The 17,901-nt window shown below is 46.4% G+C and overlaps 1 protein-coding gene across 1 annotated transcript; it reads right to left on the reverse strand.

The window, feature by feature from the left end:
- Window positions 1-215: 215 nt before the first annotated feature.
- LOC119398563 (alpha-1-macroglobulin) lies at window positions 216-14,654 on the reverse strand. The gene is made up of 7 exons (XM_037665402.2): window positions 14,517-14,654; window positions 6,013-6,225; window positions 3,365-3,480; window positions 3,136-3,223; window positions 2,518-2,592; window positions 1,621-1,723; window positions 216-1,047 (listed from the first exon to the last, which is right to left on the reverse strand). Exons 1-7 carry the CDS (start codon window positions 14,652-14,654, stop codon window positions 926-928), a joined length of 855 nt encoding a protein of 284 aa, XP_037521330.1. The 3' UTR covers window positions 216-925.
- Between the last annotated feature and the right edge of the window lie 3,247 nt (window positions 14,655-17,901).

Consider the following 17,901-nt stretch of genomic DNA (forward strand, 5'->3'; position numbering starts at 1 on the left):
GTCGTGGTACAAGCGTTTGCATACGGACAAGAAAACGACACTGGTTGTGAAAACACTAAGCTTTATTTACTCTTCGTCACACTAATTGTAACAGTGAAGTCTCGAAGATGACAAGGTGGTCATCGTCCTCGCAAGTACAAAATATAAAAGCTACTCTTCCACTCGGCTCGCTAAAACGCTCTACGGAAAAAAAAAAACTCAACATGGCGACATCACAAATCCACGACCTTTTTCACGCACATACATACACACTGTAGCGGCGCATCCTTACGTCCTCCACCCATATTCGGGGACTGGAATTAAATATTGTGTTTAACACATGTGGGGAACCCTCTATAATCGCCTAATTACCACGCTCGCCCATGTCAGCACCGGCGGTTACAAGACACAGCAGCGAGGGCCACTGCGCTTGCGCCCGGATGCAGACCAGCTTCATAACCGGGCACGGCGAGCGGTCAAGTGGGAGTTGCCGGCGAACTGTCGTGAGGTGCGCGTGTGTGCGCGGCGTGTGGCCCGTCGGGGCCATGGTTAGCGCCACCGGCGAGGAAGTGTTCGGGGAAGTTTGCTTTCATGTGTTGTCATTTGTTGCCCTCACGGTTTTAAAGTTTTATTAATAAATGGCTTTTTGAATTACCCCGACTTCGACGAGCGGCCCGTTTCATCGGAGTGGACGGCGAACCCCACAAACAATAATAAATATTGTGTTAAACATGACACGTATAAATAAGTACTCGTGCATTGGTCCTTTAAAAAGTGTGACCGCTATAAAAAGCCTTTGGAGGTGAACGCTATAGAGAAAGCGGAAAAGCATGATTCTGGTGAAGGCAAATAGAGAGAGAGAGAGAGAAAGAGAGAGACATAAAATATATAGGTGCGAAAAGGTAAATACGTGTTTGCCTTAATGTTGTGTTTCTGACTCGTGTTGTCATTCTCGCATTCGTTCCAACAAAAGGGCACTAGCAAAAGAAAAATAAATGTTGAAAAGAAATGATGAGCGATGTTTACTGCAGGACGCCACGAGGGAGTAAGGCACAAGGTTGCTGTTTTCTGTAAAGAGAAGAAAGCGTCGGAATATCATACAGCGTTTCACTTATTTAGGCAAAAATATATACTCTCCGCTACTAGTAGTGCTGGTTACAAAGTGCTTAGTTGCGATTGCGTAGATACAGAATGCAGGTGGATGACCTGTCATTTGCAGAGCAAACCGTTTTATAGCGTGTACGAAAGCTAACTAGGTGAACGATAAGTACAGGTCTAGCATAGGCTCGCTGAAATTGAGTTTGTGCTAGCCGCTTAGTACTGTTACTAATTTCCATAATATGTATGGTTTTGAGCAAGTCCCCCTCTTGAACCGTGTAAATGCTTTTATGTCGTTCTGCATCTTAATGAATACGATAATTACAAGCCATAGGAGTGTATGTTGCTTCCGTTCCTCGCAAGTGCACTTGTATTGGTTGCCAAGGAAGCCCATAAGCGCATGATCCACTTATTCAGGGTCTCAGTAAAATTACAATGATTTATAGCGTAGCTCTAGAAACGCCGCTCTTCCAGCTTTCGCTGTGACTGTGCTGCGGTTTCAGCGCAGGCCTGGCGTTTTTAAAATCGGTTGAGTGCACTCACCTTGCTCATAATAGTCGTAGACCTTCACTGTGGCGGGCTTCACGTCTTCAATGGCAAACTCGCGGTGGAGGCGAACGTCGAAGCGCTTGATTTCCGAAGTTATCTGAAATTAAATAAATGCCGCTTCTCAGAAAACATTTGCACATAAGGGTTCCATTTTTGATCTATGTTCATTCCTGGCTGAACACGGTGAAAGCTACATTACGGATTGTCCTGACGTGCACTAATCCTGCTTGTGTAGCCAATAGTATATGAGAAAACGAGGGCCTGTATTCACAAACAGATCTTACGCTAGAATCGTTCGCAAGAGAAATCTTTTGTCAGTGGTGATGCTGGAGATATTCTTAGCGAAGCCAGCTGGACAATGGCAAACGGCATTCTAGAAACGAAATCTTTGCGAGTTCGGGCCCAGAAAGCTATCAACACCGAAATATCCCTCACTGTGAATCGGTATATCGTCGCTATGATTGGCTTCGTTATAAATGGTGCAAGTGCAGATATAACAAACATTTTTTTCTAGTACCAAGAAGAGATATCCCGACCTTCTTTCTTTAACTATGTGCAACAGGTTTGCTGCTTTTACACGACCTTATAATTTTTTTTCTTGTCGATGAGTGCATTAATGAACAGGGCTTCGAGATCCCCAAAACAAAACTCATGCTATTATTGCACGCAAGATTGCATTTCGACGAATACTAACACTTGGCATATCGTTACCGAAGGCAGCCAGCCAATGGCCAATATCACTTACGAACAAAGAATTTTTTTGAAATGGGCCCAGATGTTCGCGATATTATTTCGTCACTGAAGGAGTGCGTCAAAAAACAACTTCTGCAGTGTGCACTCGCAAATGCGTTCTTGAACTACGTACTCTTGCTGAAAAGCAGGCGGCCTTACCTCCTCAAAGTAGAAATTGACTTGGTTCTTCTCAACTTCGTGCCTCTTCAGCTTGACGTCTTTCTCACGGTATAGCTGCAGAGAAAACGGCCCCACGTAAACTCGCATTGAGCTTTGTCAGTGATCCAAAGGGGTCGGAAAGCTGAATAGCCTTACTATAGAAGGAGGTGTGGCGTCGAAACAGCGACCACGTTCTCACGGGTTTGTGAAGCTCCGACAGTTGATCAAGTAAAATAAAAGAAGCGATGCTTGGCACGCACCATGTTATAAGTGAAAATACCAGTACACCTGCCTTCAGCACCATGCCTTTTGAGTGATCTATTACGCCTAGATTTTTCGAAGGTTGTTCATGTAAAATGAACTAAGGGAATAGATACAGGACTCGTTCCTTTGTTAGATCGCTAAATATGTTCACATAAAATAGTTACACTATACCCCCCCCCCCCCCCATCACCACCACCGCGTGCCTTCCTTCCCACTGTACTGGGCTTGTAAAGAAATATAATGAGAATAGAATAGTTAGACACTTCAGGTTCATAGGTGAACCCGAATTCGCTAAAGTTGCCATGGTCACTGATGAATATTCAAGGTATACTTTAAGGGAGTGCAAATACGTACCCTGTATATGTGGTCCTCGTCAGGGATGTAGCCGGACAGAAGCTTGAGCTCCAGCACAGCCATGTTAGAGGGCTGCTCGCCCTCGTACCTGGCAAAATGATAAAAATAGGTCCATCAAGTAAATGTGCCAAAAAAAAAAAGAAAACGAGAAATTGAAATGTACCAGGTGAACAAATTCAAACATTTTACTTAGCTGAAAAGCTCGTGTAAGAGCAGGATATTTGTATACCTTACGGAAATGTGGAGCTTGAGGTCGCTGCACTCTGTTGTTTCTTGGGACGGAGTGACCGTAAGCTCAAAGCCTTCGCTTTTGGGTGCCGTATGAACATTGTACTTCAATGTGGTCTGGAATGGGAAGAAGTAAAACGAATTGAAAGTGCGGGTAAGCGATAAATGCTTAATTTAACTAAAAAAAGGACATCTCACAGTTTTACTTCACGAGCGAAGCAATGACAGCGATGCAAATCTTAGCGTCGCGCTTGAACTCCTGGGACGATGTCCTAACTATGAGTAGGGGAGACGTGAATTGGCGTGACGCAGCACGCAGCGTCACTGCTGCTGCCAGGCAGAAACAACAGCGCCCTGATAGCTACCAAGCGTCTCACAGCGCTGGCATGATGAGATGCGCCGCTATTGGCATGTACTGCAGTTACAGACTTTGGTAGTGCACAAGATGAGATCAACCGGAAACAATCGCAGTTAGTAAGTGCCCAGGGCAATATTTGCTGCTCAAATAAATGCATATACACGGAGAAGCTCAGCGGGAACAATGGAATTATTGTAGCCTGCGAGCGTAGAACAGTCGTACCAGCTACGGAAGACCGAACAGTGCATTTGCTCCGACACCGAGGTTATTTAACGTGTAGTTTAAACGGTCAAACGACTTCACTTCATGGTATTTGCGTCCAAACGCACTTTGTGCCGCGTAAAACCCATGTTCTCTGCGTGCGTCCACAATGCATGCGTTTCCAGCATCCGGGTAAATTTTGCCTCACTAAAATGGGGCAGCTTGGCTGAGCTGAGTCTCATCTAGAACTGCAAGAACACTTCAGCTTCAGTCTTGATGCCGATACGACTACTGCAGCCCTACCTGGTTCGAACCCGGCCGCGGCGCTCGCATTTCGATGGAGACGAAACGCTAGAGGACCTTGTACTGTGCGATGTCGGTGCACGTTACTGAACCCTAGGTTGTTAAAAATATAGGAGGGGGTCGGCAACCTGCGGCCTACGAGGCAATATGGCCCTCGGCACGACGTCAGAAACTCCCTCTCCCCTCCTCCAACTAATGAATCAACACTTCCAAGACTTTGTGCGTCTGTCGATGAGCGACCTTGATGTACATGTTTGAGAGTTGGTTAAGAATGTTCAGCACCAAAAGTCACATTGTGAGAGTTTTTTTTTCTTCGCTTCTAACCCATGTTTATAAAATGCAACCTTGTGACATACGTCCTGAAAATAAACATGATTTCTATTCTAGTTTTGTACATCATTTTTCCTCCTCTTTTTTCTTTGCGTGCAAAGCCTCCTTCCCCTCCCCTCCCCACCGATTTGCCATGCGGCCCCCGACTTGTCGTCTTCATGAAACTCGGCCCCGCGTCTCAAGAGGTTGCCTACCCCTCTTATAAAGCGTCAGCGGCTTTGTATGCTAAGCGTCGGTGACAGGTAACACTTATATACAGACCTTACACATGCGTCTGGATGACATCTTAGGTACTTGCAATGGCGCAATACTATTTTGACACCAACGCGAGATTAAAAAAAAAAGAAACGTTCATCTGGCAAACAGAATTTCATATATTATATATGTGGCGTTTTTTTTCGAAATGGGCTAAATCCAGAAACCGAAACTAGCTCAAATATTGCTCCATTGGCAAGTACATTCTCTCAACTTTCCTCTAAAAGAGAGATCGGAACAAAATGAGTCAAATACCAACAGCTACGTGTGCTCACAGATCCCGTTTCAAAACGAAATTGAGCCAGATCCATGCGCTGTATGGATCGAAATGAGTCAAATCCAGTATGCCGATAGTAGAGCGCTTCGGCGATCACGGGATTCGGCGAACGTGGAAGCCTCCGTGTGATTTCCCGCCTAGCCTGACTACTCTGCCTGTTTTCTGGGTGTTTGTGCAAGTTTTTTTTTTTTGCCCTTTCGGAGCTGGATTATCATGGATTTTGATGGAAGTGAAGAGATCGGCGAGAGATCGGTCCCGAGACGTCGACGACATCGTGAACAGAAGCAATGTCGACGCCGACGAAGTAAGAATGTGCCACTGCCCGAATTTCAATAAAGTTTTTTCAAGAATACCGCATTGAATTCCATGTCTCAATTCGAAATGAGCGAAATCCAAGGTTATCATGCTAATAATGGCGAAATCCGCTGCATATTTTTTAATTGATTGTGGCCAGAAACTTCCCCTAGCCGACATGTAAAACATATCATAGAATAGCTTTGACAGCGTTGTATTTAGTTTGCATAGCAAATTTTTGCCTTTTTCTCAAATTCTCTTTGGATGGATTTGACCCATTTCGAAAAAAACGCCTCATATAACAAACAGTATTGCAAAAAAAAATCTGGACAATTATTGCTTTTCGCGTATATTATGCGTGCCTCTACACAAATTAAGCTTTTTGATAGACTTTTAATATTTCTTTTCTTTTTGGAATTTTTTTCAAGCTTGAGAACTTCGCAGAAAGGACACTGCTTGCAGCCAATTATTTTGTCAAGTAAATTTAAAAAGAAGTAAATTGGCTCGCAAACAAACCACGTGTTTTTCCGATTTTATTACGTATTTTAAAGTGCCTTAAAAAAGCTATTCAACATTTTAAAAATGGCCACTGTCCTCAAGCACTTAACGATAGCATGATAATATGACTCACCGACACCAAAGCGCATCCGGTACCCGTTGCTTCTGAGGTAAGCTTGTTGGGCAAGTTCACGACCTTCTTCTCTTGTACGACCAGCTTAGTGTCCTCCTTCAGGCTGTAAGACTCGCTAACGCCACAGCCGTCGACTTTAACTGTGATGTCCACTGGATCCTTGCTGACATAGGTGGCGAACGTAGACAGGGCCTGAAGGCCCAGCACTGTGTCCTGAAATGTTAAATGCGTTTGCATGCTGTAGCATTGGTCGAATTCACATGCCCCGCACATATAAAATGGTCAATGAGCACACGGTGTCACATGAAGTTGAGCAGCCCCGCCACGGTGGTCTAGTGGTTATGGCGCTCGACTGCTGACCCGTAGGTCGCGGGATCGAATCCCGGCCGCGGCGGCCGCATTTTCGATGGAGGCGAAAATGCTTGACGCCCGTGTACTTACACGTTAAAGAACCCCAGGTGGTCGAAATTTCCGGAGCCCTCCACTACGGCGTCTCTCATAATCATAGCGTGGTTTTGGGACGTTAAACCCCAGATATTATTATTATTATGAAGTTGAGCAAGAACGTAACACAGTTAGCATACACAACGAAGAGAAACTGTGCAAAGCCTCTGCCCCTTTAGCGCAGCTCAGTTGGACTGGGGGAAAGGCATGGAACGTTATAAGCATTATTCCTATTCGTGACACCACTTGCCTGTAGAAACGGCGCATTTACAAAATCAAATCAAATCAGTTATGCTTACCGATACACTTGTACCGGTAAGAATCACTCGCTGGACTAACCGCAAACAAAACAAAATATACAGGCAAACATCTAGACTGGCAAGTAAACTATGTCAGTACTAATTAGGGAAACCCTATGCTGCAGTTTTTACTACCTCTGTTAATAAACATATATAACGGTAACAACTTATTGATATAAAAGGATAGTCACTAATTTATCTACGAAATGTACTGCTGGGAGCGACACAAGTAACATACGCTCATAAATATTCATTAATATAGTCACTGCTTTAAAATGCGTTGCTAGGCTAGTTGGTGCATGGGTAAATTCTAGGCAAGCGGCACATCAGATGACAAGGACGAGAGAGGATGCAACGAGGTCAAGTGCACTCGTTGCCTCATCTCCCGTGCTAGTCTTTCGCTGCGCCGCTCTCCAAGCATTTATGGCTTTTTGAAAATCATCTGTTAATGTATAAGCAGTCGTGGCTGCAAATACTGCTTATATTTGCTTTTAAGGCGCGAAGGAACACAATCGCAAGAAAGGACACGGGACAGAGCGCCTTTCATATCCTTTCTTGTGACTGCGTTCCTTCGCACCTTAAAAGCAAATATGGACGTACACCAACTCGCCCAACAAAAGGTTGTCTAAAAAATACTGCTTACTTCAAGGGTACGGATGTTTATGCTTGTTCTGGGGTATATTATAAAATGCACTGTTTTTTTCACGGTGCTGGGCACACACACACACACACACACACACACACACACACACACACACACACACACACACACACACACATATATATATATGTGTGTGTGTGTGTGTATTGTATATATATATATATGTGTGTGTGTGTGTGTGTGTGTGTGTGTGTGTGTGTGTGTGTGTGTGTGTGTGTGTGTGTGTGTGTGTGTGTGTGTGTGTGTGTGTGTGTGCGCGCGCGCTTCGAGGCTCCCTCCCCCCACTCAAGAACAAGTTGATACGCCACTAAGGAGGCCCTCTACTCCCCGTCCCCGGCACACATGCCTAGGGTGAAGCGATTAGGCAGGCAAAGAGGTCTTGACTCTTCGCGGCTCCTTCCGCCAAACTGATGGCTTGTTGCTGTGAAGCAGGGTCCTCGCTCCGCAGCAGGGCTTCCCAGGCCTCTCTACAATTTATATTCCATTGAGCCCCTGGGGAGCTATCGCCCTCCAAGATTATGTGGTCGAGGGTCCCTTTCGTCGCACAGTGCTTGCACTTACCGTTCTTGATGAAATCACGCTTCTCTAAAGAACGAAAGAAACGCAGTATAAGGAATAGCAAGATGGAAGACGACGCACACACGCGCTGATTCTCCATGTGAAATCTGTTTCCGTGCCAATGAAGACAATGTATACCAAAAAACAGCAGCAATTCTCTTCCTCAAAAAGCGAATAGGAATAGTCTTTATAACGATAGACCATGACAGCACACGATCGTGAAATATATTAGCGAATGAAGACAAAACAACACTCTGACCACGATTAAAAGCAAATAAAAGCACGACGTTTCGGCCCCCGTACGGGAGCCTTGTTCACAAGTGAAAAATGACGGTGTGAGCGGTCCGGTTATGCATGTTTTTAATTGTCTTCATGTCTATTCCTGACCGGACGGCTTTCCGTCCAAATATCGATTTTATATTAGCGAATGTTACGCAAAGCCAAATCGTATTAGAATGCACGGCCTACAGCGCGTTCGCACATTTGTTTATGCGACTGCGGAAGAATAATAGGCGCCTCACAGCTAGTTGAGGCGCTATATGCTTCCTGCATGGTCGTCTGTACTCGTTTTCGGAACCGCAGCATTCTCTGTGATTGAATGTGAAAAGGCAAGACCTCCGCAATAACGCAAGGCTACGTATCGCAATGCTAACAAGGGCACATCTCTTGAAAGCGCCCTGGACTTTGCGGGAAAGACCGTAGGCGCCTGCCTGGCGCGCACTTCAATCAATGTAGCAATATGTAGAGCTCGAAGTCATGTGGAACGTAGATATTCCTCGCCTGGAATCTACATTCCACATCACAAGAGAGACATGCCACAGAGGAGTTTTTCTCTTGTCCTTCTGAATGAGGTTGTAAATGGTGTTTTTGCCGCCGAGATATTTGCGCAGTAATGCTCGCACCGTGTCTTCCACGAGCTCCTATACAGAGAGTTTCCGCTAACTTGCGCCAAATATATATATATATATATATATATATATATATATATATGTATATATATATATATATATATATATACAGTTTAAAGAAAAGGTGAAAAAATTAGACAGAGCGGTTATCTTAGCATATAGATGAATTAAACCTACGTTTCTGCACAAGCAATACAAATTTTGAACCGAAGATTTTTCGCTGGAGTTAGTATTTTTTTTAAATTAATGAGGTAGTCTTTGTTAATTACTCACCATAGCGGATTGACAGTTAGCGTAGATGGGATAATTCGACGTCTCTGAGCAAGCGCTACAACATTTGTATTGAAGATTTTTCGCTGCAGCTAATATTTTAAAAGTCAATTAAACACTGCGTTAATTACCGAGGTTTGCGGATTGGAGAGTTATCACCACATGCTGCATATTGCTCAGAAGAATGAATGAATGAATTGAACCTTTATTTCACAGGAGAGGAAGGCGCTCGGCCGCAGTTTGGGAATAGGTGGGGAAGGGATTGTTCGGTAAACAGCATATGCACAATAAATTAACATGACTTGGTGCGAATCCGTTTTCGGTATAAGTTCAATGGAGTCGCTCTCGCGCGAGATCGTCGACCTCTTCTACACCACTCGAAACAGGCCACTTATACTAGCATAGTTCGCAAGTGCTTTTTGTGCTTCATCATTCGACTGTAGCACGCTTCCTAAAGCGCTTATGTCGTCGCGTGGCAAGTGTTGGATGCGTGTTCTTCCTCGCGAGAAAGCTGAGCAAATCCAAATGAGGTGGTGTAAATCTGCTCTGCATAATTCTTGACAATGTGGGCATCGGGGAGAAGTGTTTGCAATTGCTTGTCTGGGCCTAATCCATTTGTCAAGTACATGTGGTGTGTATGCTGCATTGGCCATAACCTTATTCAGAAATATCTCTTGCTGGCGAGTAAGTCCGCCCTTGTCGCTTAATAGAGGTGCTGGTGTAGCTTCTAATAGCCTTCGTTTACTGTCGGTTTTCAATTTTACGCGAATATAATGCATAAATGCTCTGCTAGGAGAGCCTGCGCGCAGCATTTCTAGGTAGGGATTGAGGTCCGCCAGGTTTGGCGACGAACTGGGGTGTGGGGTGCTCAATGAATAGTCAAGCCCACCCGCTTGCGCGGCGACCGCATGAGCGGCTTCGTTTCCCCCGTCCGTGCCAGTGTGTCCCGGTGTCCACAAAATTTCCGCATCGATTCCGCAATCCTGTAATCTCTTTAACTTTTTTCTAATATCGTTGGCCACCGCATCTTCAGTCGTTGTTGCTGTAAGTTCAGCCACCGCTTCGTATGAATCCGGTCAGTATACGAAAGCTATTTCGAAGACTCTCGCTTGCTGTGTTACCTGCGTCAATCGGAATAGTGTTGACCGCTCCCCATATGGCCAACAACTCTGCATGTAAGGGTGCACCACCGGGAAGCTGGCAACTGTGATAGCCATTGTAGCGGGATGCGGATGTGCTGACCCAGGCCATACTAGCTTGTTCGTGTATGATTGTTGCGTCAGTGTAGATGTCGATGGTTTTCTCAGGTTTTCTGAGGCGCTGCCTTTTCTCGAAGAGTTGCCTGGTTTTTGTGTTGCGCCTAGCGATCGGGCGTTGTTGTTTCCGTGTGCTCAGCGGTGCTTCCCATGGTGGTGCTGTGGTCGTGTCCTCGTGCCCCAACGGCGCATGAACTCTGTTGTCCCATGCCATGATTTGTTTGCCTTGTGGTGTGTTATCAAGCCGACATCGCATGCGAATTCGTGCTTCATTGATTATGTCCCTTATTGGTGGTATCGGCACAAGCTTGAGCAGCTCCTCGTTCCTCGTGTGCTTCGGGAGTCCAGCTATCGTACGGAGGGTCGCCCTGTGTAACTTCTCGAGGTCACGGAGGTCTCGATCGGAGAACTCATACACAGGTGCCCCATAAAGAATCCTTCCGACAGCGACTGCTTTGGCAAGTGTTTGGCACGTTTTCTGTCTTGCTCCACCGTGTTTATTGGAAATGCGTCGGACCATGTGCAACATCGGGCTCCACGTGCGTCTTAAGGCTCGGATCCATTGCTGGGGACTGTTGCAACTAGCAATCTGTGCTCCGAGGACCCTAATTTGTCCGTTGGTGGATGTAATGTCGCTTTCGCCGATGTGTAGTGTGATCTGCTTGCTTGCATTGGTCGCTTTCTTTCCGTCCACGCTAATCAATTCCGTCTTTTCTGGCGACAGCTCCAGTCCGAGGGTACCTAATGTATCGATGAGGGTGAGTATAGCTGCTTGGAGTTCAATTTGCATGCTCTGCTCGTCGGGATAATCCGCCGCTTCTGTCCATATTGTGATGTCATCCGCGTAGATAGTAAAACGGGCCGAAGTTTCTTGCTCAAGCCTTTCTGCCACACGCGTCATGGCCAGATTAAAGAGCAAAGGACCGAGGATGGAGCCCTGGGGTACACCCCTATCCAGATAATAGGTCCTCGGACTCCAACCCGGTGCTTTGCCGTGGAGCCTGATTGGTCTACATTGGAGAAAGCTGCGAATCCAATTATATGCTTTTTGGCTGGGATACCTTGCTGCCAATTCTTGTAGTATAGCCTCTTGTTTAACGTTGTCGAATGCTTTGCGCATATCTACTGCAAGGATGTAGTCTGGCATCAGTTTACGAGATTTGCGGTTGATTACTCTGCGAAGTAACCACAGGCAGTCATGTGTGCCCATGTTCGGCCGAAAACCTGCCTGCGCAGGGTGTAGTCCGGGTTTCTCGTATTCGATGTAGTACTGTATCCGTGTGTTCAGCATTCGCTCTATGAGTTTGCAGACTGTAGAAGTCAGAGCTATTGGTCGCAGATTCGCTGGCTTTGTATGGTCTTTTCCTGGCTTCGGTATAGGATAGATGAGCGAAAGTTTAAGTGAATCGGGTACAAGGCCGGATTCCCAGGATTCGTTAATGATAGTTAAAAGTTTTTTTAGTGTTTCGTCGCTGAGATTGCGAAGTTCTTGCCATGTCACTCCATCGTGTCCAGGGGCGGACTTCTTTTTGCTCTGGGCCAAAGCTGCTACAAGCTCACCTAGCGTGAAGGGTGTGTCAAGCTCCGCTCTAGGGTCGGCTATCCTGATATATGGCAGTTGTAGTGGTGGTGTTTCAGCAGCATGTGGGAAAAAAGTATGAATGACGCGGTCCTCTAGTGATGTGGGCTCTTCCCGTAGGAAGAGTTCTGAGAGAGGAGGCGCGCCTTTCTTTTTTCCAAGTAGGCTCCTGAGAATCTGCCATAGCCTTATTAGACCAGGTTCTCGACCCAACTTTGCGCACGTGTCGTGCCACGCGTCGGCTTCGAGCATTTCTTGGTATTCTTTTATCAGTCGGTATTGGCGCTTGAGACGCATGAGGTCCCGATGACGTTTTCCTTTATATCGGTACTGTTGTGTTAGGCGATTAGCCTTGCGCCAGAGATTTGCTAGATGCATATCCATGTGCGTCGCGGTGTCATTGCATGGGATATATTCCCTGGCGTATGGACGCGCCTCAGCGACTGCAGCGCTGAAACCTTCGAAATCTGTAAAACAATCTCCGGTGGCCATTCGAAATTTTTCCCAGTCAAAAACAAGTACCTCTCTTTTCTCTCTAACCTTTTTCCGATTGAGTGTAATGATAATGGGTAGATGGTCACTTCCCCATGTTGTCGATTTAACTTCCCACTGCCGCACAAGCCCGGCAGAGGCTAGCGTCAAATCGGGTGTCGTGTCCTGCTGCTTCGCGTGCAGCCCTATACGAGTTGGCGTGTCCAGTGAGTTGCATATATTCAAAGTCGACATTTCTATTACATCGTGGAATACGCGCCCTCTCGGATCAGCCTTGGTGTAGCCCCAGGTTGGATGTTTGGCGTTGAAATCGCCGCCCACCAAGAGAGGAAGGCTTCCCGCCTGTGCCTCTACTTCACGCAGCCATTCAAAAGAGTCGTTCCGATCTTTGCTCGTTAAAGGCCTGTAGTACGCGGAGACTGCAACCATTGGACGATGTCCTTGCGGACATAGCTTAACTGCCACTACCTCTCTAAATTCGTTACTTAGGTGTGGAATTTGGAGTTCGGTAGCAGTGCAGTCTTGCCTAACTAAAACAGCGGCCTGGCCTTGCGCTTGCTGATTTCCTTTGCCCTGATGTAGTATGGTAGCTTTTTGAAAGGTTCGATAACCTTGAACTCTGCATGGTCCTCTTGTCTCCTGTAGCAATACGACAAGAGGTTTCAGTTGCCTAATTTGCTGTCTTAGTGTAGAACCATTCTGCGTGAAGCTGCGACAGTTCCACTGAATGATTATAGGTCGTGTAGCCATATTTAATCTGCCGGCTTACGCCGTTTAGGTTCGTCATCTCGAGTCTGCAGAACTTTGTGGATTTCCATGAAAAGTGTTTGCATCTGTGTTTGTATTGCATTAGTTACAGCCTGAAATTCTTCCCGTAGATTCTTTTCTAAACGCTGAGTCTCAGTGTACCTTTCTTGCCTTAGGATGCTCAACATCTGTGCATATGCCGAGTCTTGAGCAGTGACAGGCTGTGACGCTGAGGGCGTCTTACTCTGCTGGGACGGCGCAGCTCCGGTGTAAGGCGGCGTTTTAGAATTCGCCGTAACTTTCTTACTCGAAGAACGCCCGACGCGACTTTTTGATCGGCCGCGTTGTGCTTTAGCTGTCGGTGAAGGTTGTTCACCTTCCCGAGATGGCGTTTGGGGTGGTATATCTCGCTGCTGTGGTGTTAGCCTTTCGAGCAATTCCTGTAGCATGGCTCTCAGCTGCTGATTTTCTTTTTTTAACTCTTTTATTTGTTGCTCATGTTCATCTAATAGCACAGGTTGTTTGGGGATGCCCGCTTGTGCTTTTTCAGACCAGCTGACTGTCTTCTGCGGTACCTCTGCATTATGCCTGAGATTCTGAAAGTCTTTCGGTGCACGACTAGGACAGGCTGAGTTTAGTGATATATGGCCCTGCTTCTGACAGGCAACACAGAACAGCTCTTCATCGCATTCCGCATTTTCAGGATGTTTTCGGCCGCACTGCTTACAAACTTCCTCTGAAGGGCAGTACTTGGCAATGTGTCCCAATCCGTGGCAGTTATAGCAGGCTATGATTTTCGGTTTGTACTCGTACACCCTTGTGATCTCATAGTCAAATACGAGCCTCGTTCGGGGGTGATGGCGTATTAAACGTCAGCAGCAGCATGTTCGTCTTTCCAAGTCGCCGCGCGTCAAGGATAGTGGCCGTTTCGCATCTCAAGTGGTCCATGATGTAGTCGATAGTCTGGTCGGGACGCACCTTGATAACCCCCCGACTGCTACCTGCTCTCTGTGTCGGAACTCTTTCGATGCGCACTTCATACATACGAACTCGGCCGCACGTTTTTTCAGTCAATCGTGTCAGCGCAGTAAGCCGTTCAGCATGTTCTTCATCCCTCACTGTAACTTTTATGCAGTTCGCTGCAGATTCGTAACGGAAGATCGCTAATTCTGCTAGCTCCCAACTTTTAGCTGTCATCTCTAGTGCAGCCGTTATAGCCTGTTTAGGTATATCATGCACATGTACCTTATTAAGTGGCCTGATCGAGAGAGCAAAATGAGGTCGACTTACCCGTTCGAGGCGAAGCTGCTCGGGCTTGACTTTCCGGATCGGTTTCCGCTTGGTAAACAGAGACCACTCTGCGTTCCCTTCGTCGTCGCGCGCGTCTCTGGCACCCACCCCATCGTCGCTTGTATCCTCGGTATCCATTTGGTCGTTTAGTGGTGGCCCTGTCTTCCTGGTCACCTCCCTCAAGGGGCGTAGTCCGGCATCTTCTGCTGCTACTCGGCGTTCGCTTGGCGTTCCGTTGTCCTCGGCGTGCTTCGCTCGACGCGCTGTCTGCATCCTGGAGGAGCTGCTGTCCAATTTTCCGGCCTCTCTCCTGCTAGGCGAATACGAAGCTCCAGCGTTCGGTTCACTCGAATGCGAGTGGTGCGGTGGCGTCGGCGGCATGATGATGGATTCACCGAGCCGGCATCGCCGGGACCGCACTCGAGTTGGGCCTTCGCGCTGTTAAGCCTAAGGGAGCAGTCCGCCGTTCAAGCGTTCGTCGTAGCCAAGAAAAAGACGGCTGCTGATGCTTCGAAAAGGCAGTGTACACTCACCAAAAACGTTCACAGAGACGTTGCCCAGTTTTCCGCTCACTGTGCGATAAGCTGCACACTTTATCATAAAAACATCGAAGAGCTCAGGTGAGATGCGTCTTCACATTGTGGCGATCAAAGCGCCACCCACAGCATGAAAGATCTTCACAGAACCACTGTATAACGATGACATTCTTATGCCCCCTGAAAAGAAATCGACGCAATTAACCAGATCACTGCGACTACCGGTGCACGTGCGTTCAGTCACCCGAGAGGTGTTGCTGTTTCGAACTCAATCGTCTGAGGACGCGAAAACGAGCTCTCACTGCGCCGTCTCTTACAACGAGCATCTCGGGTGCGCGCGCGCCTGATCGGTAGCCCCGCGCTCGTGGCCGCTGCAGTGACCAAATATTTTCAAAATTAACGTCTTCAGTGCCGGCAGCACCTTTTTAGGTACCTGCTGGCCTTTTAATGAAAAGAAATTCAATCCTGCCTGTCATTTTATACACTTGCTGGGCAAGAAGTCGGAATTGCCCATCCTTGCCTAAGGGTCTTATTGGAGGGGCCGTAACTATTAGTGCAACGACATTACGCAAACTGTTTTTAATGATTGTGAAAGATGATGTGGAGGAGAATAAGTGGACAAAGTTTAAGAAATTTAAAAAATGGGTTTTTTTTTAATTTCGTCAGAAGTTTCCATTGTTCGGTGTTTTCTTGAACTTAGCCCATCATCCTCTTTACTGAAAAGTATATAAATACACGATTCGGCAAGTTTGGTAGATTACGCATGCGAAGAACGTAATGCAAAATTTTTGTCGCTATACTACAAGGCTTTGTTGAGATAAGACCTTCAAAGTAAAGACAATTTTGCCGATTTGGCCATTTTTGAGGTTTTTATAAAAACATCTACACTACACATAAAAACTAAAAATACCTGAGCAGAAGGCAAAAACGTGGATACATTTAGGATAAAAAAATTTCAGCTACCGAACTTTAATATATTTTGTGAAATTCATAACGAAAGTCGGCCAAAACAGCAGAGCGGATGAGCCCTCCACTCCACCTCTTCGTCATATTGATTTCCTGTGGTTCGAAAAAAATTTTTGGCGGCAAAACAAATTGCGGATCTCGTCTTTCCACTCATCAGGCAATAATATATAAAATTTTGAATGTAAATTTGACGAGGTCGACCAGCCATCGTTTGTTCGATCTTACGTGGAATCACCAGGGGGTGTTATCAGTAGTATATAGAATATCAATGTCAAGAAAGCAATGTGAACGAAAAGATAACGTGCCGCCGGCAGCGACCGAACCTGCGACCTTCGAATAACCGCGTCCGACGCTCTACCACTAAGCTACGGCGGCGGTCATTCTCTCGTCCACTTTATGGGTATGTATGTTTATTTAAACCTAGGAGTGTTAGTCAGCGCCAATCGCAGCCATGGCAGCGAGTTGGAACAGTCTTTTTTCTGCGTGTTGGCGTCACGTAGCACGTGATCATTTTATGAGCTGCAAGCTGACCAATAATCAGAGGGATTGTTGGTCAGCTTCCAGCTCGTAAAATGATCACGTGCTACGCCACGCCAACAGGCAGAAAAAAGTGTTCCCACTTGCCGCCATGGCTGCGATTGCGCTGACTAACACTCCTAGGTTTAAATACACATACATATCCCCTAAAGTGGTACGGGAGGATGACCGCCGCCGTAGCTCAGTGGTAAAGCATCGGACGCGCTATTCGAAGGTTTAGGTTCGGTCACTGCCGGCGGCAAGTTATCATTTCGGTCCACTTTGCTTTCTTCAAATTTTATATTCTATATACTACAGATAACACCCCCTATACTTCTTGGCGTTGTCTGTTAGTTCTCATTATATTGTGGTCTAACAAAGAAAAACGAGCCTCTTAAGAGCCATCTCCTTTTCTTCAAACTATGCCATAAGAAACTTATAGACTGTATATACTAGCAGTGGTGTGGTATATGAAAATAATGCTATGACAGCTTTTTTTCCCTTTCGGCTGCTTATACGCATACACGTGGTGCATGACCAGGATTTGGGGACATATGCACGTAGCGCCATCTGTCGTCGGGGACTGCGGTGGCGGCCGTAACTGAATGGGAATAGGCGAAAACAATCATATCTGACGAAAAAATACAGATATCAAAAACGACTCCCGGTTCTATACAGCAGAGACTTACTTGAACATTCTGTTAAAATTACAGTGTGGCGCTACAAACCGCGTGGCTTCCCAGAGTGTTTAAAATTTTACAATGGGGGCCCCATGTATTCTAATGGGCGGGTTCAATTGCCCCGGGAAGCACAGGCTTTGTAGTGCGATACTGCAATTTTACCAAAATGTTCCAGTAGGTCTCTACTATGTAGAACCCCGAGTCGTTTTTGATAGCTTGCTTTTTTCAAGAGATATTTTTTTCGCATATCTCCCATTCAGTTACGGCAGGAGGCCGTCGTTACCGCCGAGAGATGGCGCCACGCACAGATGTCCCCAAATCCTGGGAATGCACGCGGTTCCATACCTTACCTAGATTGGTGTATTTACACAGACGGTCACAAATTTGGTTTTTTCCTGCTTGCTGTGGCAAGGTGCTCCAATGGTGAAAACAGGGGCTACATATTGAGAAGGGTGCACGATTGGCTTTGTAGTTAGAGCATGCTATAAATTTCAATAGGCTATAGAGGGCAATAAAAACAAAGTGAAGTGAGCGTTTTGTTCTCTACCAAGCCAATCTAGAACACATGCTCTGGCGGTGCTCCTTGTTACGTGGTGGCGAAGTCATCATGCCGTCCGAATGGGAGGCTGCAGTTACCAGCTCCACGCTAGAAAAACAGCTATATGGGCAGTCCAACAGGCCCACGAC

This window comes from Rhipicephalus sanguineus, chromosome 7 (genome assembly GCF_013339695.2).
Source record: "Rhipicephalus sanguineus isolate Rsan-2018 chromosome 7, BIME_Rsan_1.4, whole genome shotgun sequence".
Lineage (NCBI taxonomy): Eukaryota > Metazoa > Arthropoda > Arachnida > Ixodida > Ixodidae > Rhipicephalus > Rhipicephalus sanguineus.